The 23929-nt window shown below is 41.9% G+C and overlaps 1 protein-coding gene across 3 annotated transcripts in view; it reads left to right on the top strand.

The window, feature by feature from the left end:
* The window catches only part of TRMT61A (tRNA methyltransferase 61A), a 31539-nt gene extending 10227 nt beyond the window's left edge, over positions 1–21312 (top strand). For all 3 annotated transcript variants that reach the window (XM_030558676.1, XM_030558675.1, XM_030558674.1), the window contains exons 3-4: positions 9168–9434; positions 19932–21312. In XM_030558676.1, the coding sequence (XP_030414536.1) occupies positions 9168–9434; positions 19932–20260 (596 nt within the window). In that variant the 3' untranslated portion in view covers positions 20261–21312. The remainder of the gene's footprint in view (positions 1–9167; positions 9435–19931) is intronic.
* Positions 21313–23929: the final 2617 nt, after the last annotated feature.

Raw genomic sequence — 23929 nt, 5'->3', positions numbered from 1 at the left:
CTTTGAAACTTTACTATGCAGAAGAAAAATGCAGCTTTTCCCTTTATTTGTAGTAGTTTATATTTAACACAGTACTGTAGTGTATTTACTTTTCATTTTCTTGTTTTTGTCTGCTGCTGCCTGATTGCATACTTCCGGTTCCAAATGTGATGTGTGTTTGACTGGTTTGTTTGTAATTCTGAGGTTGTACTGTACTTTTTAAGAGTACTGCTCCCAGAACTGGGAAACTTCACAATGAGAAAACCTGCAAAAAGGCAGATACAGGATACACAGCCTGAGCTTTGCAGAGAAGAAAGAGACTCAAGATAACCCTGAGAGGGTTAAAATACCTGTCTGTTGAAAGTGGTCTGTTGCTCTCAGACTTCCATCTGTCAGGTAGCTTTAATCTCGGTCAATCTCTACACTTGGCAATTGCATGTTGTAGGCTCTGTCTAGATTAAGGGATACAACTGAATCTTCTTTCATGTCACTACTCTCTTCAAAACTACTCTTGACATCAGCATCCCAGACATGGCTATTTTCTATTCAGTGACCAGAGTTACCCCAAGAACAATTCGGTTTTGCAGCAGCTTTTGAAGATCCAAAATCTATTTTCATGTGGCACCAAAGGAAGATTTAGCAATTCTGAATACAGGATTTAGCCAGAGAGAAACATAGATATTCCAGTGAGTGTTTGGCTCAAGTAGGTTTGAGTTTGTCCTAGGACTGCTGACTGTGACATTATCATTGGTAGAGCTGGCCGGAACTGACTGTGGAGATCCTCAGAATACCACCAAGCTATTCCCGAGCTCTTCCAGAGGTGCTGTAAATCAGTTATCCAAATGTTTAAATTCATTCTGGTCACCCTTTATATTAAGGATACATTTATATGTAATTTAATAAAGAATTAATACAAGATTAATTTGTGGTTTCAGAGTCCGGCAGGTCAACTGGCTGCTTAAACTTTCAATAACACCTTCTACTAATTTGCTTATAAATGCTTTTCACACATACTAGCATGTCTATAACATGATTATAACATCTGTTAATCATATATAAACTTTATAAATGTGCTTCTAATATAAGGCGTGACCCAAAGCTCTGTAATGATTCGTTCAACTTGGGAACATATTAACACTAAGCCTAAGCTTATAACTTCTGCCATGTATATCCTTTGGCGACTGCATGAGCAAAAGAAAGTGAGAAGCTGATCTCTGTTTAAAAACATCTGCAGTATAAGCCTGGCCTCATCTGTCAATACATGAGAGAATGTGGCACTCTGCTGATATACAAGTAGGTCTAACCAAAGTCCATGGAAGTCAAGGGAGTCTTTGCATTGACAGTAGTGGAAAGGCCCTTGATCTCCAGAGTGTTTGGCAACTGTAGTTAATGAAGCTACCCCTGCTGACAGTACTGTAGCCCAAGAGGGATATTACTGTATAGCTTAAGAACTGTGTGAACATCTCCATTTTGGCAGAAGGTGACTTCCAGTGGGAATCTGACTTTCTTTTCTCTAAAAAGGAAACCTCAGTCTTCATGTTCCCCATCCTGTCTGCTCATGGCGCCAGCCTTGATACCTTCTTCACCTTCTCCCACTTCCTTCCCGTATGACTAGGGCCCTACCAAATTTACAGCTGTGAAAAATGGGTCACGAGGCATGAAATCTGGTGTCCCACCATGAAATCTGAGGGTTTTTTGTGCTTCTACCCTATACTGTACAGATTTCACAGGGGAGACGAGCATTTCTCAAATTGAGGGTTCTGACCCAAAAGGGAGTTGCAGGGGGGTGGCCCTTACTTCTGCGCTGCCTTCAGAGCTGGGTGGCCAGAGAGTGGTGGCCGCTGACCAAGGGTTCAGCTCTGAAGGCAGCAGAGCAGAGGTAAGTGTGGCAATACCACACCATGCCATCCTTACCTCTTTGCTGCTGCCGGCGGTGGCTCTGCCTTCAGAGCTGGGCTCCCGGCCAGCAGCCGCTACTCTCCAGCTGCCCAGCTCTGCTACTGCCAGCAGCAGCGCAGAAGTTAGGGCAGCAGTACTGCACCCCCCTCCTCCATAACCTTGTGACCCCCCAAAAAAAACCCCTCTTTTGGGGGGGCAGGACCCCTACAATTACAACACTGTGAAATTTCAGATTTAAATAACTGAAATCATGAAATTTACAATTTTTAAAAAATCCTATGACTGTGAGACTGACCAAAATGGACTGTGAATTTGGTAGGGCCCTACGTATGACCTTATGCATGGGATTGCACTTTCTAAACCTGTTCCCCAAGCAATAACCCTCTCCTCATTCATTTCCCTTCCTAAAAACTCACATCAGTTGTGTCCTCCATGAGAGAAGAGAGAGTGTGGGAGAGAGCTATTCTTCTCTAAAGGAACCCTCTGAGATGCATGTTTACCTTACTGAAGTAACCCTGAGACAGTATTATTGTAACCTCTCTCTTTTCCCCTCTTTTTGTTTTGTATTATCCCCACTGCATGTGCCTAACTTTGGACGGTAAGCTTTTTAGGACAGGAACTGTGGCTTGAATTATTTCTGTGAAGTCCATAGCATGCCTTTGGGTGTTGAAAATAATGAATAATAATTTTCCTGTTCCCTGCATTTATTGTGCTTATTCTTGTTTTCCTGCCTCTTGGCAAACATTAATCTGTAGAGGCATTAGTACTGCCTAGAGACTGTTTCTTTCCTGCCCTTTGAGGCTCCATCAGTTCCCACTGCTGACTGATGGCCTGCCACTACCTTATTATTATTTGGTAGCTTTGAGAGTTGTAGCTAGGAGACAGACAAATGTGACTGCACTTTGTTATTTTATTGTATTTACTGTGCCCAAAAGTATGATACATGTGGCCAAATCTTGCAGTCAGCACCACAGTTCTACTGATGGCTTGTTTGATATTATACTGATATGGTATTTGATAATGCTTTTTCTATTTTTAACTTTTCTTACCTTGGGGCAATCCGAGAGTGCCTGTGGGTTTCTGAGCTTCTCTAACTGTAACCCCTGAATTACTGGGATGACAGTGTAGACTATCAGTCAAATATACTCACATCTGCACAGCCCCACACATCTATATATTTTTTAATTAAATGTTTTGTTTATTTTAAAAAAAAAAGCAGAATCCGGTGATTAGAGACTCTGGGGAAGATCCTGTGCACATAGGAGCTGCTGGAACTAGAATTGCAGGAGTTGCTGCCACACCCCCGGCTTGAAGTGGATTCCATTATATGCAGAGTTTACAATTTGGTTCAATGGCTCTCAGCACTCCCACTATAGAAATTGTTCCAGCATCCCTGCCTGTGCACATGGTCTGTGGCAATGAAAGCTAATGCAACTCGAAATCTGGCTTCCTACATACAAGAGTTGGTGGGTTTCCAGGTTGTCCGATTTAAATATCTCTTGCAAGGTGAAAACCAAGCTAACGTGATTTAGAAATGGTTAGCAATCACTTGTTTTCAGTGAGTTGTCAGGTAACATAATGTTGGAGTGTCTGGTGATGGTGCAGTCAAGTGAGCATGTCTTCGGACAGTGGTGTGATGTGTGTCTACGTAGTTTTTGAAATATCATAAACTATTTTTGTAAGGGACCAAATGTACCCTTCTGCCACAAGTGGGGAACAAAATAAACGTGCAAACCAAGGCTACATCTACACTACCGCGGTAAATCAACCTACGCTATGCAACTCCAGCTACATGAATAACGTAGCTGGAGTCAATGTACCTTAGATCGAGTTGTCGCAGGGTCTACACCATGGGGCTGAAAATCTCCCGTCGACTTTCTTGTCGGAGATAAAGGACAGGGGTCAACTGGAGAGCGATCTGCAGTCAATTTGGCAGGTCTTTACTAGACCCACTAAATCAACCGCTGGTGGATCAATCTCAGAGCATAGATCCCTGGCCTAATGTAGACGTGCCCCTATAGGGCTGGGGTCTGTGCAGAGGTTTTGCTCTGAAAATCTTCTTATTGCAATAAGGAGAGAGTGAAAAGAACAGTTATGCCTGAACAGCAAATAAGGTCTGTGTGGTTATTTAATAAGTAATTTGCTGTGTTTCCTACACAGAGAGGGCAGCAGTTGAAAGATGCAGAAATACTGCATGGTGTATTTTGGCACAAATCCTTCTAGCCATGGAAGGCTGAACCATTGCAGTGCCCTGCAGCAGAGGAGGCTGGGAGTAGCACAAACGTAGCTCCCCAGAGCTTTAGGCTCATCGGGGAGAAGAAGGGATTATGAGTGAGCTGGTGGAGCATAGCCCATTGGTCTGCAGAGTCACTAGCCAGAAAGCCCGTGAGGTTTGGGCACAGGAGCTTAATCCCTGCCTCTGGTTCCTTGAGCCTTAGGTTGGTCCCCCTCATACAATATCTGCATCTGGGGTTATGAATTTCACCCACAGTGAGAGAGATCTGTAACAGGAATCTGCCTGATGCCATTAGGTGCACACACTGCAGTAAGGTAACTCTGTGGCTGAACTTTTAAATCATAAAATATTTAGTCAATAGAGAGAAACATCAGGTTTGCAAAGCTCATTAATAATGACCATAGGCTTAGTCTGGACCTGCAGCAGCTTGAGTGGGATTCACAGATGGTATTTTGTATGCATACCTGATTTCTAAAGCAGTAGCTACAATTAGAACAGCTTTTTAATGAGGGTAAAGTAACCTAGATTTTGCTGTCTTTGTACTCTTGATACATACATGGTAATGTGCTCTAGGCAAATGGGCATTGTTCTCTGCTAGAGAGCTAACTTAATTTTTAAGACCATTTATAATACAACCTATCAAAAACTCAAACAATTTGGTGTAAAACTTACAAACTGTATTTGTCCCAGAAATTGTTCTGCTTTCAGCACATATCCAGCGTACACACTTCTGGGACAAATTAGCTGCTACTGTTTGGGAATGAAATCCTATTGAAGTCAAGTGCTCTTCTGATTTTAAATATTCCTGGTGTTGAGGGGTTTGTTTGTTTTTCTTTTTTGGGAGGGGGGCAGATATTATTTTGGAGACATTCTTGCAATGTGATAGTATCATAGCACAATTTGTGCAATAGATCGCAGCAATTCAGTGCTCCCCTGCATTTTGCTGCTTGCTTAAATGGTCCCGTATCCCAGGGACAGCAGCCTGAGCTGATTAGATCCAGTTTCCTGCTCCTAGCAAAAGCCCCATTTTGGAGTGCTGCTGTTTGAAACCATTGTAGGCAGCATTTTGCTGAGTTCTACTCTTCAGTTGCTGATTAGAGGGACGCAGGAAGAAATTGAAGAACAAATTGAGGAAACAAGAGAGGAGGAAACTATCGAGGAATGTAACTGTTACAGATCAGTAGCCAAGGAGGAAATAACCTTTTGAAGTAAAACCTCTTCTTCCCCCTGCACTACACCAGAGAAACGTACAATTAATGCCCTGCATTCTGAAAAAACTGCAGATTGGGTAGCGGTGGCTGGGTTTGATTGCCCTGTGGACAGATGCTGAATGCAGTGAACTGCTGTGAATGCAGAGGGGGGGAAGGAAATGCTAATCTGTGAAGGGCCCTGTTCTGTGTGGTGTTGAGTGCCCTGAACTCCGACTGAAGTCAGAGCGGGGCGGGCACTCAGTTCTTCACAGGATTGGGTCCATAATGTTCACTCCCTTTAGGACAGCTAATTTCTACAAGGGTTTGTGACTCATAAACACTTTGTTCCCATAACAATGGGAAACCGAGAATGTTGGCAGAAAGGGCTGCCTGTGAGCATCTTTAGAGATGAGAGCATTGATGACATGAGTATAATAGAATTGTGGTTACATATATTCTTCTTCTTATGCTCATAGTACTCAAGTGATGACAGAGTGATTCCTAGTAACTTCACTTAAGGAATTGCCCTGCTCAGAATGCCTCCCTTTAAATTCAACATCCGACATCCTGTTTTTTTCTGGTCTTGGCTTGGATCATTTGTGGGGGATTCGAGAAAGGAGAAAAACAACATCTTCTGTGGTGGTTTAAGAGCAGATTTAAAAGGAAGATCATTAAAAATGTAAAAGAATATGAAGAAGGAAACGAGATACACACAAGCTGTCTCCCTTTCTGCTTATGTCACAGCTGTGCTGACAGTCCTTCTGTTTGCTTCTTTAGATAAATTGGGGATAGACCCTGAGAAGGTGCAACATTAGCCAGTTGGAAGGTAAAATAATTACATTCCCAGGGGCTGCAAAAGTTCTGTCACACAATCTAGCCTTCTGGCTGGAGACATTAGGACAGGATTTCAGTCACTTTAGCATCTCATGATCAATAGCTCTCTGCTATTGTCGTCAAAATCAGTCAGAAGATAGTATTACACTGCTGTGCATATATGTTAGGCGGTTCTAACAGTATCCTGCTTACCATATCAGAATCCATTTTAAGAGGTGGGAATGCTTGTGTGTGCATCTACAACTCATAGATAAAATACTTGTGTACTGTTTCTTGGGTGCACATGTTAATTGGCTCTTGCCTGGTGTGTTTTTAATGTTGACATGGATGTGCTGATTTTTCCTTTGAATAAATGTCTGCAGGGAAGAACATCAGGCACCAAGCACTTTCCTTGGGGTGCAGTGTGACTTAATGGATAGAGTACTGAATTGGGACTCAGGAGACCTAGATTCTATTCCTGGCTCTGCTGCTGACCTGCAGGGTGACCTCAGGCAAATCACTTCCTCTTTGCCTCAGTTTTGCCATCTGTAAAATTGGTATAATGACATCACCTTTTTGTAAAGTGCTTTGAGATCTACTAACAAAAAGTGCTGTATAAGAACTAAGTATTATTATTCCCTTGGTAGTGGCCTGGGTCTGTATCAGAATGCCAGGGATCACCCATTCCTTCTCTCCTTGCCTCACCCCCTTATCACAACCACCAGGATTGAGACAGGGGTTGCACAGTGATGCTCCTTAAGCCTGTTGATAGAGCTGTATGTCACAGTGCAGAAACCTAGGGCTAGATTCCTTGCTGGCATAAACAGGGATGCAGCTTTGAACCTGCAATGGAGTTGCTTACTGTAGTGATGAATTTGGCCCCTGGGCTCTACATTTAAAGTCCTAATGTCTCACTTTCTGCACCAGTCAAGAGAGTGTAATACCACCACAATATTCCCACCCCTCTCTGGCCAGGGAGCAAGAGCCCTGGACCAACCATTCAACTCTGGTTTGCCGCATGGCAGTCAAAAAATTATTCCCATTAGGTGGCTGGGCTGGGTATGAATTTTCTTTAATTTCTGCGGGATAAATGTTTTCTGATTACAGGACTACAAATCAAAGTACAACTTGGAGTACTGTACTCTTATCAAATTAAAATGAAAAAACAAGTGTGAGGTTTTTTGTTTTGTTTTTTAAATTAAAATTTAGATGGGTAGTCTGTAGTGTGAAGAGATTTAGTAGTTTTGGGTTTATTAAAGCATTGCTGATTAGTCATTCATCTGTTTATTTAAGAGGGCAGAGAGTCATTTTTTAAAACCTTCCCTAAATCAGTAAGGCACAAAATCCTTTGGTTTATTGTTATAGACCCCAGTTCAGCATAGTACTCAAGCCCGTACCTGACTCCAAGCGTGTGGGTAGTCTTATTTCACTTCACTGAGATTATTCACATGCTTAAAGTCAGGCATGTACTTGTGTACCTAGCTCAATCAGGGTCTTGTAAGTCACCATACTGCAAGGTGCCGAGGACCCTTAACTCTCATTGACTTCAGTGGGAACTGAGGGCACACAGCACCTCACAGGGATTTGGCCTATAGCACATTGAGAATACATACCACTGAATACTAAGAAGGAATGACAGTAAGTGATAGCGGTTTTGTCCCAAAGGGCTTTGCATGTATGGACATAAATAGGGCTTTCAGATATTGATACTTGTCAGCAAAATTTCACCTTTTGTTCTAATCAAGTCTTAAGTGAGATTTAAAAATTTGTTCTTGATTTTTTTTTTTTAATTTTCTCTAAAAAAGAGATGTTGGATAATGGTTGGAGAACCTGTGATTCATGTGCCTGTAGTATTTGTTTTATTTACCCATTTATTTCAATATCTTCCATCACAGTTATAGATTGGTGCTTTCCATACAATCTAGTTTTCTTTCTGAACTTACTTGTTGGCTCAACAAGTGATTTGGGGTCCCCTGGGGAAATTGCCTTCTGTAAACAATGAACCAGAAAGATGGGGGGAAATTCATAAAAAAAAAAAAAGGTTAAAGGGAAATATTCAAATCCCACGTGAGTTTTGATCAGTGTTCATAGAATCTAAACATCTAATCCATCTTTCCGCTGACGTAAGGCTGTGTGCTGTTATAAATTTTACTAACTGATTTATTCATTCTGATTTTTAAAATATTCCAAGAATTTGGGCTTATGCATAGGGCCTGCCAAATTCATGATCCACTTTGGTCAATTTCATGGTTATAGGATTAAAAAAATCATACATTTTATTATTTCAGCTATATAAATCTGAAAGTTCATGGTGTTGTAAGTGATGGGGTCCTGACCCCAAAAGGAGTTGGGGGGAGTGGAGTGTCGCAGGGTTATTGTAGGGAGGTTGCAGTATTGCTACCCTTACTGCAGCAGTGCAGCCTTCAGAGCTGGGCAGCTGGAGAGCAGCTGGAGAACAGCAGTTGCTAGCTGGGAGCCCAGCTGTGAAGGCAGAGCCACCACCTGCAGCAGCGCAGAACTAAGGACGGCATGGTATGGTATTGCCACCCTTCCTTCTGCACTGCTGCCTGCAGAGCCGGGTCCTCAGTCAGCAGCCGCCACTCTCTGAAGGCAGCAGCGCAGAAGTCAAGGTGGTAATGCCATACCATGCCGTCCTTACTTCGGTGCTGCTGTTGCCAGTGGCTCTACCTTCAGAGCTGGGTGTCCAGCCAACAACTGCGACTCTCTAGCCATCCAGCTCTGAAAGCATCAGAGAAGTAAGGGTGGCAATACCACAACACCCCTAAAATAGCCTTGTGAACCCTTTGCAACTCCTTTTTGGGTCAGGACCCCCAATCTGGGAAACTTTCTCCCTCCCCCCCCGCCCCGAAATCTGTATAGTGTAGGCTAAACGCACACAGAAGACCAGATTTCATGGTCCATGACGTGTTTTTCACAGCTGTGAATTTGGTAGGGTCCTATTTATGCTGATTCCCTCGGAAGACAGTTCCACAGTCACTCAGAGCTTCATGTCAAGAAGTGTTTCAAAACTGTTGGTTTTTTTTGTTCAGGTACCGGAAGTGGTTCCCTTTCTCATGCTATCATCAGGACAGTGGCTCCAACAGGGCATCTGTACACAGTGGAGTTCCACCAACAGAGGGCAGAGAAAGCGAAGGAGGAGTTCCAGGAGCATAAAGTAGAACACCTGGTTACAGTGAAGAATCAGGATGTCTGTAAAAACGGGTTTGGGGTCTCGAATGTTGCAGATGCAGTGTTCCTAGACATTCCGTCACCGTGGGAAGCTATAGGACATGCAAAATCAGCATTAAAAATTGAAGGTATCTTCTCTTCTGTACATCGATCTGTATTTGCTTGGGTGTGGGTGCATGGTTTCTGTCTTTGAGCCTATACGTTAGGGGTATCCCCATTCTGTTGTGTGATCTCCATTCTGGTGTCTTTTTTTCTCAGACTACAAAAAAGTCTTCATGTTTACAGAGAAAGACTTAAAAGAAGAAAAACAACTTTCTCCCACAGGTTTCTGTGACAGCTGCTGCAGTTGTCATGTGCCACATATAAAAAGCTTTTGAACCCCTGTCAAGCATATTTTAACAGCTCCAAGAGTGTGTGGGAAGAACTAGTAACATAACTGACGAAAGCAAATCTCTGACGTTTCACTGGAAAAGTGTCTGTAATAGATCTTAAACAACACTTCCTGTTAATCATTGCAGGTTTTGGGCAGGAGAGATTCGATAAACACCACGTATATAATCCCTGGAGAGAAGTGGTTTTACTTAAGCACACTCTTTCTTTCTTTCTTTCTCTATCCTAGCCATGTAAAGTTGGTGGGAATGTTGTCATTAACTTGAATGAGAGTGGGACTCTAAGACTTTTCTTCATGGGAAAGTTTTACCTGTTACCTGGTACAGTTACACTGATGTAAGCCCTTGCATGAACACCCTTCTTCTGTTATAAGCAACATAACTTAAGCTGAATAAAGCCACTGTTATACTGGAATAAGTGTGTTATACCAGTCTTTGTTGGTTTACAGCAGCAGTTCTCAACCTGTGAGCCGCTTGTGGCCCAATCTGCGCACAGCTGCAGCCCATGTGACATCCTCAGGGCCATACAAGTAGTGTGTGTGTATATATATATATATTGTATGGTTGTGGCCCACATAACAGATAGAGAGCTGCATGTGCAGCCCACAATGGCAAATAGGTTGAGAACCACTGGTTTACAGTCACACCTTAGCTTCTAACAAAAAAAAAATGTTCCTGCAGGGCTGCCCAGAGGGGGGGAGGGGCAGTTTGCCCCGGGCCCCACAGGGGCCCCCACAAGAATATAGTATTCTATAGTATTGCAACTTTTTTTTATGGAAGGGGCATCTGAAATTGCCTTACCCCAGACCCCCTAAATCCTCTGGGCAGCCCTGTGTTCCTGTGTAAACAAGGCCTTGGATGAGTTGTGACATCCTTACCAAATACTCTAGTTTAGCCACAAAGAGAATTCTCTTAATCAAGAGGCTGTTCCTGCACGATGCAGAGCACCCCTTGCTAGAGCCCAGATTCAGCAAGGGACTTAGTTGATCACATGCTGAAGTCCATTTCTGTTCATTAAGGCATGGAATATTGTGCCTAATTTTAAGTACATTCTTAGGTCACATTTAAGACAAGGGACTTTAGCATATACTTAAAGCTCAACACATGTTAAGAACCTGGCTGAACCAGGCCTATGTATGGAGTTCCCTCGGCTGCCACTGAAAAATTTCTTAACACTTTGCCAGAAGCAACATATACTTTAAAATGACAAACAAACAATCCCACAATAAATGGTCTATGCTTGCAAGGGTTACAGCTGCAATCATAGCTGCTTCCAGTGTCTGCTGAGAAACTAATTCATACTGCGCTGTGTAGTGCCCTTCCCATGCTCAAATTATCTAATCCAGTGAGCGTAATGCTCAGCTGATTCCTCTGTTCAGATGAAGGAGCTGCATTACACAGTACAACTTGAATTATTTAGCCAGTATATGTTGAGACTGCTAAGTAGCCATGCTTGAGCCTTTCTAGGCTTAGAATCCTTGGAACATTCCAGTGGTTGAGATCCTGGAAAGCTGATTTATTTACGTAGATCTGGAGCTATACCTTACTGTGTGCTGTAATGTAGCGTCCATTTACCCAGTGCAAAGTAGAACAAATGTCACATGGTTGCTTATAGGTTGCCCTGTATTACATAGCAGTAGAAAGGCAAAATTGTCAATCACCTTTTGTAGTTAGGATCATTGTAAACAAACCACAGTACCTGAGAACTGACAGTGCTCTAAAGGTATGTCTATATGGCACACTAAGCCTGGATCAGTGGCATCTGGGCTTGTGGACTCGGTGTTTCTAAGCCCGCACTTGAGTGTCCAGACAGCATTGTAAACTTATTGGATCTGGGTTTCACAGCCATGCTAATGTTTGCATACTGCACTATGCAGACTTTCTGACGTGGATCTGTAGCTTATGCTACGTCCACTCTAGCAGGGCATGGATTTGAGGCACACAGCAGTACTTAGGCTCTGACACCCTTTCTCTGACACCTCTCCTCCCACCCCCAAGCCAGGAGCCAGGTCCTGAGTGCTTGCTAACATGAGTCAGATGGAATGGGGGCTTGGACTCAAACCTGAGTCAGAGCCCAGGCTTAGCGTGCAGTGTGGACATGCCCTGACTCATTATTTGGGTTTTGTGCTAGCTTGTTGTGCTGAAGACTGATTTATGCTGCAATATGAAGTAGCTTTTCCATTATCAGTGATGAAAATCGATTCCTTTTGTGGGTATAGTATAACTAGAAACAATGCTGATTGTTTATATATTTTGGAAAACTGAAAAGTGCTCGCAAGGTGACTTAAAACCCCCAACAGAATATATGAGTGTGCCTTTTGTTTGGCTGATTTCACATAATCAAAAGCTATTTTGCAGTGGGAATACTGAGTACACTTAGAGTCTTTATTCACCAAAACTCTTAGTGATGAGTTGAGTGGTAATTATCATTGGAGAAAATGCGTTCCCACACATCCCTCTCTGTGTGCAATCACATATAAGCTATTCATACAGGGGATTTTATTCTAAGTAAGATGGCCACAATGCATAATACAAAAATGACTACATTGCTGTTGGATAGTAGTCATTTTATTTCTTAAAGTCTTAAGGACATATGCTTAAAATTTAAGACTGGAATAAGCAGATTAAACGTACACCATTCTCTTGTCTCTTCCTTAAAAAACAAAACACAACAAAAACAGGATTTATAATAAAAACATCAGCTAGGAGGATATTAAGAGCTAACTTTCAGAGTACATGGTCAACAAAGCCTTACGATAAGTATTTATTTTTCCTCCTCTACTCAGTCCCAAGCTCTAAATAGCTGTAGTTCGTTATTTTCATAGGCTGAAGGTTAATAGCCATGTTCAAAGGATACATTTATTACTCATGTTCCTGCCTCAGATTGTCCTGGCCTCCCGTTTAAAGGATTGTTAAATTGTGGAGAGCTCGGAGACTAAAATGGCCAGTGGGTTTGTGGCTCGAAGGCCCTTATTTGTTGTTAATTACCAGTATGTGCTCTGTGCCCATTCAGACTCCTCTGCACCGTAGCTGCATCCCTCTCTGCTGATTTCACTTTTCATACTTTCAGCAAAAAACCTTTCCTTCCAATATCTCAGTGATTCGGCAGCGCGTCACGGCCTGTCTTGCTTCCATTCCCAGACCTATGCTCTTTCCTCGGCAGCATCTGCTGATTGATGGTTTTCACAGTAATGGCTGCTTTTCACAGTGTCTGACCTTGATTTTTGGCTAAGATCTTATTAACTCCTTCAGGCTGAATCAAAAAAACAAAGCTAGAAATATGGAGCTATAGCTCCGTAATTTAACAAAAATAACCTGTTTAGAGTTTCAGAATATCTGGGAACTATAGGTACTTACAGAAATCTCATAGCTGAATAGTGTTGAACCAAAGCTTTCTAATATTAATTTCCCAACCTCCTTTCCCTCCATCGTAAATGTTATCCAATGCTTTCAAGGCTCAAGAAGACTAGGCAGAAGCTTGTTTCTATAATTGTGTTCATGCAGGCTTTTAAATATTCTATTTAAATTAACTATGCGGGTGAAGTATAGCTGGGGTTTTACTCAAGACCCTTGTCTCATAAACCAGTTTTTTTTGCTGCTTAGATCAACAGTCTGAATACTGAACTTATAGAAACAATCCCTTGGTTTTTGTGTGTGCAGCGTTAACCCTTTTATCCAGACTTCCCACTTCAACTTAAGTGTCGTGCACCCATTAATTAAAAGAGGGAAATTTGCACAGTTACTCTTAAGATATCGATTGAGGCAGATGACACACTGTTGGCAGGTTGGCTATTGTGGTGCTTGGCCAGGGCAGATAATTGGTCCACTGAGGTTATGCCTTGTCAGTAAAAGGTTCCTCTAAAAGCTTCCTCTGAGGGTTTGTGTCTGTTCGTCTACCTACAGTACAGTACAACTCCGCTGCTCTGCACTTATTCAGAGTGTTCTTTCTTTTTCTTCCAAGAACTTGGTTTTCTTTGTTCAAAATAGGTTTAAAACAGGCCTTTTTGCTCCTATTTTTCCCCAGCACAACAATATAGAATGTTGTGTTGTAATCATTATCTGTTAGGCCTCATTATTTTCTCAGACAGTGTCTATAAAAATATTACATAATCCCTTCCCCCCCGCCCCAGCTCTGTGAGGAGGGTAAGGAATTATTTGCACTGGGCTAACCTCAGCTTTCAGTTTTAAAAAACCTTCAGTGTACATAGTTTCCACTATGCAAAAGATTTCACTGACTTTCTTTCCTGAGCCTCATAGGTTATTTATGGTCCCCTGCCTGTAGCCAGCCAGGGCTGGCCCCGGGAGAAGTGAAAACCATGCCACAGGTTTTTCCCAATTTGGGGGTTGGTGGGGAAGACTCCTGACCAGACTGTCGTGGGGAAAAGAAGTCAGTGACATAAGGACTGATGCTAATAATGGTAGGATTTGCTGCAAGCTCCCTCCCAGCTGATCACCTGCAATTGGGCTGATTCCTCTTCTGACCAGTCATTGTGAACTTGAGGTTAACCAGTGTAGACAAATCCTCTATGACTCAAGTTAATCACTTGCCAGTTACCTAGAGGTCGCTAACAGATTTTTACAGGTTAGTACAGACACTCTTGGCTGTTATAAAAACTGAAGACCTTGTCATTGTGGTATCTGAGCACCTTGCAGTCTTCAATGGGTTTGTAATCATAGCACCCCTGTGAAGTAGGGAAATGCTGTGATCCCCATTATACAGATGGGGAACTGAGGCACAGAGTGACTAAAAGACTTGCCCATGGTCACACAGGTAGCCTACAGCAAGGCAGGGAATTAAATCTAGCAGACAGGTGCCGTAAGTGGAAGACCGTCCTCCCTCAGGACACACAATACTCAAACTTTTGATGACGCTCTTGTTGCCATGTAAGTTTGTTCCAGGATCAACTACAAACATTTGCCCCCTGGAATAAACCTTGGTCGAGTGTCAGAGCTAGCCTTTGTATATGTGTTTGCTGCCTTGAATTAAATAGCAATCTATTCACTTAAGGTTTAAAAAAAAAAACCATTATAAACAAAGCCACAGAGGGGAGGCTGTAGCGTGAGAGGCCATGTGGTCTAATTGGTCAAGCACAGGATGGAGAACAAGAGTCTCCTTCATTCTACTCCTAGCTGTGACACAGCCTCCTTCTTTGGCCCTGGTCAAGTCCTATAGCCTTCCAGCCTTAGTTACCCCATTTGTAAAACAGGTATTCTACACACTTCACAGGGATGTTGTGACACTTAGTGATTGTGAAGCCCTACCTAAGTGCTCAGATTCAGCAGATACCACATACAGCCCCCAACTAGGTAGGAGCCTCACAGCAGCGCCAGTCCCACAGCTGTGGACATTTCATAAGACACAAGTAACTATGTATGAACCAAAGGCCCCAGCAGTTGAGCTATGTTGCTCCCACAGCAAGAAACAGGGATGGAACAAACCTGAAATACTCCCCACACAACTCCTGAGGCCAGCCTTGCACACAGTGCAATAACAGCTGACTCTTATCCAATGCCTTTTGGGAATGCACCCACCCCCCAAAAAAATTGTACATAAAATTCTTGTTAACAATCTGGCAAATGATTCAGTGAATATTTTCTGAATCAAGAGATCTGTCATTTTCTCTGACAACTGGATCCTCTAATTTCATTGCATCACCCACGTGTACACTTGCTTAAAGGACATCCTGTCCTCCATTGGAAATGCAATATTTTTAGTGTTTTACTAGCACAGAGTAAATGCCATAGTGATGCTTTTCTGTGACACTGCTGCCTCGCCCCCACAAACTATTAGTGCCTATTTTTTTTCCTGGGATCTTTGTAATTTAGCGTTCTTATTGTGACACTCCACTGAAATCCCAAAACACTGTGAATTATGTTCTTTTTTCCTAAGAAAAATAAAATTACGTATTGTATCTCCTACATCACAGAATCACTTTCAAAGTTCAGAATAATTGGGCCCCTTCATGTGGAACTTAATGGTGCTTTGGTTACTCCAGATTCTCTACTCATAGTCTTTCAGAACACACCAGTGACAAATTAACCTAGCGGAGCACCTATATCTAGAAGAGAGAACTTGCAAAAGCAAGAGTGTATAATTGGTGTTTATATTATGTATCCTTTGGAACATTAAGTGTGCATTAGAATTCTTGTGAAAGGGAGAGCATTGCCAGTTTTTCTTTAACTGGGGTCATATCTAGAAGTACCAGCTCAGTTTTTAGCTAAGCAAAATTCCTCTTGACTGCAAGGAGATGTTCATTATTGCTCAGGCAAATAATCAAGAGCCAAATTCTGCTCTGCTCTACACCGGTGTAAATTTGGAATTACTCTTGAAGTAAGCAGAGTTATTCTCAATTTTCACTTAAGTGACCCGGAACAGACACTGGCCCTTACTAAGGATGTCAGGATGTGTCCCTTCATTATTAGTTAGATGTCTGTCCAGTGCTTTGAACATACAAAGCACTATGCAGGTGCCAGGTATTATCTCTTACCCTCACCCCCATTTTTGTATCTCTCTCTCTCTCTCTCTCTCTCCTCTCTAATCTTTACAGAAGTCAAAGCTCAGGTTGGAAACTCTCAATCCCCTACTTATTTATAATGGCTGCCAGACACTCTATGGGCTCATCCCCAGCCTACAGCTTGGTGAGATTTAACCTCTGCGTTAAACATTTCCAACAAATTCGCTGCCTGTAACATGAAGGGGGAGGGAGGCGCTTTCATACAGACTCATTATTCTTTTCCCCTCAACCGTAGTACTTGTCAGATGCATTATACATGAATAAACATACATTTTTAGACAGCGCCTCAGATTAAAAAGCTCACACAGCTTCCCAATGTGAGCTGGATTAATCTCAGATAATTACTCTATTGTTTTATGATGACACACAGATCTCATTAAACAAATTTAGTAGCAGTAGATTTTCTCAAAGGAAAGCACTCAAATGAGCCAAATTCAGTTAAGAAGTTTCAGCTTTTGAGCTGTTTTTACTACTGGTGGGTCCAGTCCACCCCTGGTTGTCCAGAAACAGAGCAGTGCGCATGCAAGCGAATGGGGAGCACATGTCTTTACTCCATTCATGAAGGACTCCTCAGCGTGGCAGAACAAAGCAATGCAACGTGCAGTCTCTTAAACTCTAAATGCCTCTTGCTGTCTAAAGGACAACAGAGCTCATTTAGTGAACTGTGAATGCTGGAAACTAGATTTACATCTGTGTGACGACTGTAAAGTACCCAGTGTTGCATGGCTGATAATCCAAAGAGTATGACGCACAATGCAACCCACTGTCGGGGAAATTCAAAACTATCCATCTCCAGCATTTCCATAGCTTGATGTGGTAGGGGAAGCCTTTCGACCTCTGTCCTATCAACAAGCCTCACATCCTTTCTGAGGCTGAGCCAGTTTTCAGATGAGCAGTTATGTGTCTCAAGCACCAGTGTTTTCCCTACTCCAGAAATACAACGTCAGTCAGAGCTACTCAGTCTTTCATATTGTTTCCCCCCACCCCTCAAATCTCTTATTTGCTTGCAGAATGGTAGCCTGAATCCCTTCCAGCCTTTCACTAACATCGGCTGGACGCCCCCTAAGGAAGTCCAACATCATAACAATCAAATCTGTCCTGCTGGCTGGTCTGTACAGGAAAAAGTATGTGGGACCCTTCTCCCAACTAGTGGAAGCCTTAAAGCAGGATGCTTGGTAGTTACTGCACCTAGGCTTATTTTTAGGTGTGTTATGGGGTACCCCTTCTATTTAATAACAAGAGGAAACAGGTAATCCAAAATAAGTAGAAAAACTGAAAACAACATACAGGTTCTTATACCGCCTTCATGATTGTAACATCTGAGCGCCTTCTCACAGTGCATTAAGCAATGTGACCCTTGTTCTGCACTTCCTTCTGCATGTTATCGTAGTTATTTCAAACAAGCTCTTCCTTTACCACCAGGTGGTTTGAACACCCGATTTGTGTAATCCGCCTGGCTCTCTGAACAGTCTAGTGTGTGGGCGGTCAGTGTTTGTTTTGCTAATCATCCCCAAATTTGGTATAGACATTCTGTGGTCAGCTAACCAGCCCATGAAACAAAAATGCACGATGTTGTGGTTTTGAGGCTTGATAAGAACTGCCGATGGCCAATATTACAACAGCTGCGTGCAGGCTTCATGCTTTTGGAAAGTAATGCAGATTTGTATATCTAAAACCATCTTCGGAGTCCAAACAAATCAGCAGAATCTACTTACTATAAATGTAAAGCACTGAATGAAGCACTAGCAGAACTCTGATTTCTCTGCAACTTCTTTCTCTGAAGACAAAGAGTTTATTGTGAAATGACATTTAACTAAGTTAGACACTTGTTTGGTTTCCTACACAATGAGAATGTAATGTCTTTCTTTACAACATGCATATATCATACTAGCTTTCTAATTATATAACAGAAATTCCCCTCCCAGCTTCTCCTCTACGCAGTTATGTCTACAAAAACTGTAGTAGAAAAATGTACTAGTCGCCCTCCTTCTCCCTCCCCGCCCTCCCCCCAAAAAAATCCTGTCAGCTTCAGAGTAATTTTGGTAGCCATGCAGGTTAATCCATATAACGTCTTGTTTCATTGGTACTAGCTGTATGGATGTGCAACTAAATTGCAATCATCAGGCTTGGTGGAATACACAGTAACCCAAAGTCACTTTTGCAGGTGATTACTTGATTTGTTTTTTTAATTGTGACTTCAGGGAATTGCTTGACAAAAGGCTGCTTTGAAGATGTGTGCATGGAAGACTCTATTAGAAGACTAAAATAAAATCCAATCTGAAACCTATTTACTGCAGAATGGATTAATGGTCACAGAAAGAATTCTCCCCCAATCACCACCCAGCACATCATTGCTGCACTGTAACTCGGGCATTACAGCAGCACTTGCGTTCAAACCTGACACCGTCCTTTTTTAGATCTGTAGCTTTAAAAACCAAAAAAAATTGACATAAACCAGTCCTCGTGTGGGACCAGTTTAGCCTCTATCTTTAGCAGGATGCTTTGCTGTCAGATACATGGGTTCTTTAACTGCTTACATAACTGTGCTTAGGAGGTTTGCCTGGATTAGTAGACCTGGAGCATGAGAGAGCGATAGGAAGGAATGCAAAGCAGATCGATACATATTTTCATCTGAAAATATTATAGCTTCAACTTTTGTGTTCTTCCATCATTCCCCTCCCCCGTATATGTTTTCAGTAAGGGCAGTTGCATCATGGGACATTACATCATGAGTGAGACCACATGACCTGGATTTATGGTAGACAGTGTCTCTATAATTCCTTGATCTGATTTGGCTGTGGCTTTTTAGAGTAAATCTGAATCGTTCTTTTCCCAGCTCTAAAGGTGACATTGGGGCTAATGAAGGGGGTGGCGCTAAAAATACTCAGTAATTAAAGGCAAAAGGCTGGGGGGTGCTTCAGTGGGAAGGAAAGTAACAGTATACAATTTAAAGTCTTGTCTGGTGGTGCAGAGGTTTTGATGCATATGCCATGAAGCTGCCTTATCTAACAATCAGTAAACCCACACAAGGTTGCCTTTTTAAATTTAATATTCAGGAGACATGAGAAGAGCTTGCTTGACTAAAAGAGTGAAGCTTTAATAACACTCCATCTATGGATTAGAGATTACTTTATTCTGTCTACACATACCATCTCTGTCTCAAATAAACACAGCCAGGTTTGTGTGTGTGTGTGTGTGTGTGTGTGTGTGTGTGTGTGTGTGTGTGTGTGTGTGTGTGTGTGTGTGTGTGTGTGTGTGTGTGTGTGTGTGTGTGTGTGTGCGCTTTTATTATAAAGGCAATGCTGCAATGTGGAGCAGAGTTAAAAACTAACATTCATCTTACTGCATGAGTCAACTTTAGTTTACTGCATCAGTCCAGGGGTCGTATGTGTTGATTCCAAAAAAAATTCAGCAGTCTAATGCGATCAGCTCTACAGCCGAACCATGAACTAAAATCATGGACAAGTGTGTATTCCAAAAATGGATTAATCTGTGCTCATATTTGTACTTATAAAGTGGGCTGAAACAGCTTGTAAAATCGTCACCATTTTTATGTTGACTCTATAAACGCATAGTTATCTCCTTGGAGATCTTTATTTCTTAGGCATATTAGGTCTTTTAATTATGTATGTGAACTGTACGAAGAGTTGTGCTGAGAGAATTTGGCAAAGATTAATTAAGTTGTTTTCCTCTCTCCCCCACTGCCTGTCTTATTTTGTAGGTGGACGCATCTGCTCCTTCTCCCCTTGCATTGAACAAGTTCAAAGAACCTGCCTGGCTATGGAAGAACATGGTTTTACTGAGATTAACACTTTGGAAATTCTGCTTCGAGTATACAATGTTAGGACAATTAGCTTGCAAATCCCTGACCTTGGAAAAGCAGCCGAGGATAATTCTAGCACTGGGTTTGACAGCAGCAACCAATCAAATCAAGGTAGCTTATTTGGTATTCTGCAGCAGGGAACTGCCCAGTTTAAAAGTGGTGTGCCACTCAAGGAAATGGTGGGTCATACTGGATATCTGACCTTTGCTACTAAAAGTCTATTTTAGCATACTTTGGGTTTGTTTGTTTTTTAAAGTCATCCAAACTTTTACTTGTCAGGGAATTCCATATATAGTCAGATCCATTTGGAATATGCTTTGTTTAAATAACACATGAGCACTAACCAGCCCTGCATAGACAGAAAGTTGAAGGTCTGGAACAGCACGCTGTTTCTGCCAGAGAGGAAAGATAAATTAATAACTAATGGCAATTCATTGGAATTTGCAAAATAAAGCCGCTTAGCTGATTTTAAACAAAACTTATCAGCATTTTCTTTTTACTTTTTGGAATCCTTTCTTGATTTCCCCACCCCCAGCAGACTCTGGGGTGGGGGTTGTTTGGCTGGTTGGGTTTTGCTTAAGTTATTTAGTATTTATGACATTCTTGGATCTTTGGAAAGATCCTCATTGACTCATTTTAGATGCTGAAGTTGTGAGCTCATACAGCAATCACATTGAGCGGTCACAGAACGGGTGTTTCCCTGGAACAGTATTTGGCTGCACAGAAGATTATTTGCAATATGTTCAAGAACATGGTCTCTCTCTCGCATCCCAAACTGGCATCTAGTAATCAGATAGATTATACTGAAGTCACACAAGCATGGCAGCTGTTGGATCTGGTCCATAAGAATATATTGGGAACATCATTATAGAGGCTTCAGCCATGATGGCTCATTCATACCAAAATCTTATGATAGATCAGCTGCTTTCACTTTTCGTAAGTCAGTTGTGAGAATTTACCACAAAGTGTTTTAATGTTACCTAAACACTGCTTTGTAAGCAATGTATCTGAGTTCTATTTTTTTTTTTTAATAAGTGTTATGTTATTTGATCCTGCTGCAACTGAATGATGGAAAAAATCACTATTGGCAGGATTTCTCTCTTAATAAATTGTAACAGTGATGTAAACTTAGTAAAATTATAAATCTTCTTTAGCGGTAATTTACTAAACCGCTTATTATTTGGTCTCTTATATAAAGCTAGTTGGCGTGGTTGATCTATTTTGAACATCAGATTAAATTTTGTATTTACGGATTAAAATTATTGTACATATTTCTGAAGCTCTAAATGTCTCTTTCCTTTTTTTTAATAAAGTCTCTATTATGTTCTTCCCAGCCACTGGTAATATCTCTCTTCTCATTGCTTCTCTGTATGTTATATTTTGTGCAAAACAAAATATATTGATTCATGCTGGGGCACGTTTTTTTTAATATTGCGAACTGCTGTATGAAAATTTGAACCTGGTTTCTCCCTGTTCTTGACAAAAATAAACAAAGCTAAGCTTTTAACAAGTCACAGCAGAACACTAATCTGTAATGGTTTAAAGAAAGCTCAACCAACCAGGACAGCACAGATAAACTGTTGAGCAGATTAAAGGCAGAAAGCAATTCTGTTGAATTCAACCTGTTATATAAGAAGTTCTACAGATGTAGCTTTCCTCCTGAAATGATATAGCTCTATTCCCTATGGATGTTAATGGCCTTGGAGGAAGCAGTAGGTGGGTTGCTATACCATTTGTTTAGATATGTAGTTAGAGAGAGAGAGAGTGTGTGTGGGTGGGTGGGTGTATACACACAGAGCTATTGAAGTACTGCTCAGGACCTAACTCAAACCAGAAAAAAACAGAGAAATGCCAGGTTAATACTGCAAGCCTGTCCCTAACCCTACTTTGTTGAGCATAGGTAGTGCTGGGTCTCTGAACAGTGACAAGGTTTACATTCCACGTGTGCTGAAATACCTGGGTGAGTTAAGAATGGAATTCTAAGATCTAAATTATTTCTTTGATACAGACATTTTTAATGACTTAACATTTAAGTTAGAACAAAAAAAGGAAAAAGCCAAGTTTCAGTCCCCCAAGCAGACTTGAAATGGAAATACTGGAGGCCCTTACAGAGTGACAGCCAAGCTTGGCTCTGTTATATCCTGATCCAAAGCCCCTTGAAGTCAACCATAGTCTTGACATTGAGTTCACAGAACATTGATTTGATCCCATATTGAAGAAGAGCAAATACTCTAGTGGAGGAGAATGATCTTCTCTACCTTTAAGGTGCTCTAATGGTAAAAGGCCTTTGTGTTTCAGATACCAACTATATTAACTCTTGGAAAGCCAGGTCCAGCCCCATATCCCTTCCTGGTGTCCTTTTTGCTAAAGGAAGTAGAGAGAATTCAGCATAGCTGCCACTGATAAGGGGCTGTGTAACTGGATATTCACTGTGCAGCGAGGAACATCCCTAATTTAAACCCCCTTATGATCTCCCGCATTATAAACTTCTTTTAACACTCCATGCTGCCAAAGCTATATCCAGCCTCACAAACCTATGTCCAGCCTCAAATTTGGGTAAATCTGACTGGTTTATGTCCCACACGCTGAGGCTTTGATGTCCATTTTGAATCAATTTTTAGTCTTCTGTCTAAAACGAAATGTGTGTTCATTCCTTGTCTCCCTCCCCCCAATTCTGACCAGTTCAGGTGGGCGTTAGCAGCACCTGCACTTTGTGTGCTGATTGTCAGAGGTGATACTTCAGTTATTATTGTTGAACTTTTGTATTGCAGTAGCACCTAACAGCCACAACTAGCTTGGTCTCCATTAGGCTGGGTGCTATGCAAATGTATAATGACAGTCCTGTCCCAAAAAGCTCCCAGTCTAGGAGATGGGAAGTATCAAGTTGATGAGATGAACAAATGTGGCGGGGTAGCTTGGGGCATATGGGGTAACAAATATAACAGCATGGGCATTGCCGTTATTATTATTTTGGTATAATAATGGTAATGTCAGTCATAGAGCAGGACCCCACTGTGCAATTCTTAGCCAGTCAGGCACAGCGATCACAGCTCATCACTTGCCTAGCTGTTATCACATAAGTGCAAGTTAGCTTTTAATTTCTCTGCTGTAGACAATATGATCATAAAAGCCATTTAACTGCCTTGAAGAGACAGGGCAGCACAAAGTTAGAGTCAATATTCTTCCCCTGCCAGCAAAATTGCCCTCTTCAAGCAGTGCTCATCTGCCCTCTTCAAGGAGCATTCTTCTCCTAGGGGTCATGCAAGGCTTCTTTTGGGAGGAGACGGAATATGATAACTAGACACCACCAGGCTGGTTTTCAGAGGGGCTGTGCATGTGAAGCTCCCCTTTGACGTCAGTAGGAGCTACAGGGGCTCTGAAATATCAGGCCATTTGTTTAAAAAAAAAAAAAAAAAAGACTGATTCTGCTATTGCTGCACTGGGAGCACCAGTACTGGAAGACTGTCGTCCAGGGATGGTAACAGCAAGTTGTGTGGATGTTTCACAAATCCAATGTATTGCATTTCTGATTATCTCAAAGTGCTGGCAAACCAGGCCTGGGATACTGCTTGTGTCTCCTGCAGCCCCTGGATTGCAGCAGCTGCTCCTAATCACTTGCTGTGGTGACAAAAGATGACGTTAGGCTTCCTTCTTCTTTAATAATGGGCAGAACTTAAAAGGCAGATAGATAAAAGATTAGGAATTTCGGAAGCATTCACCAATTGCCTAACTCTGCTCCCACTGAAGCCAATAATGGTGTTAGGTGCAGTAGGCGTCTAAAAAATGTATCTACTTTTCAGAAACTAGATAAAGAGAAAAAAAAATAGAGGAAAGTGGGAGAGACGTTGCAGTATAACTATTAGACTGCAACAATGTACACACAAATGTGGCAAGTC

The sequence above is a fragment of the Gopherus evgoodei genome, chromosome 4 (genome assembly GCF_007399415.2).
Source record: "Gopherus evgoodei ecotype Sinaloan lineage chromosome 4, rGopEvg1_v1.p, whole genome shotgun sequence".
NCBI lineage: Eukaryota > Metazoa > Chordata > Testudines > Testudinidae > Gopherus > Gopherus evgoodei.
The sequence above is the reverse complement of the archived record's forward strand: the minus strand, read 5'-3'. Positions and strand labels throughout refer to the sequence as shown.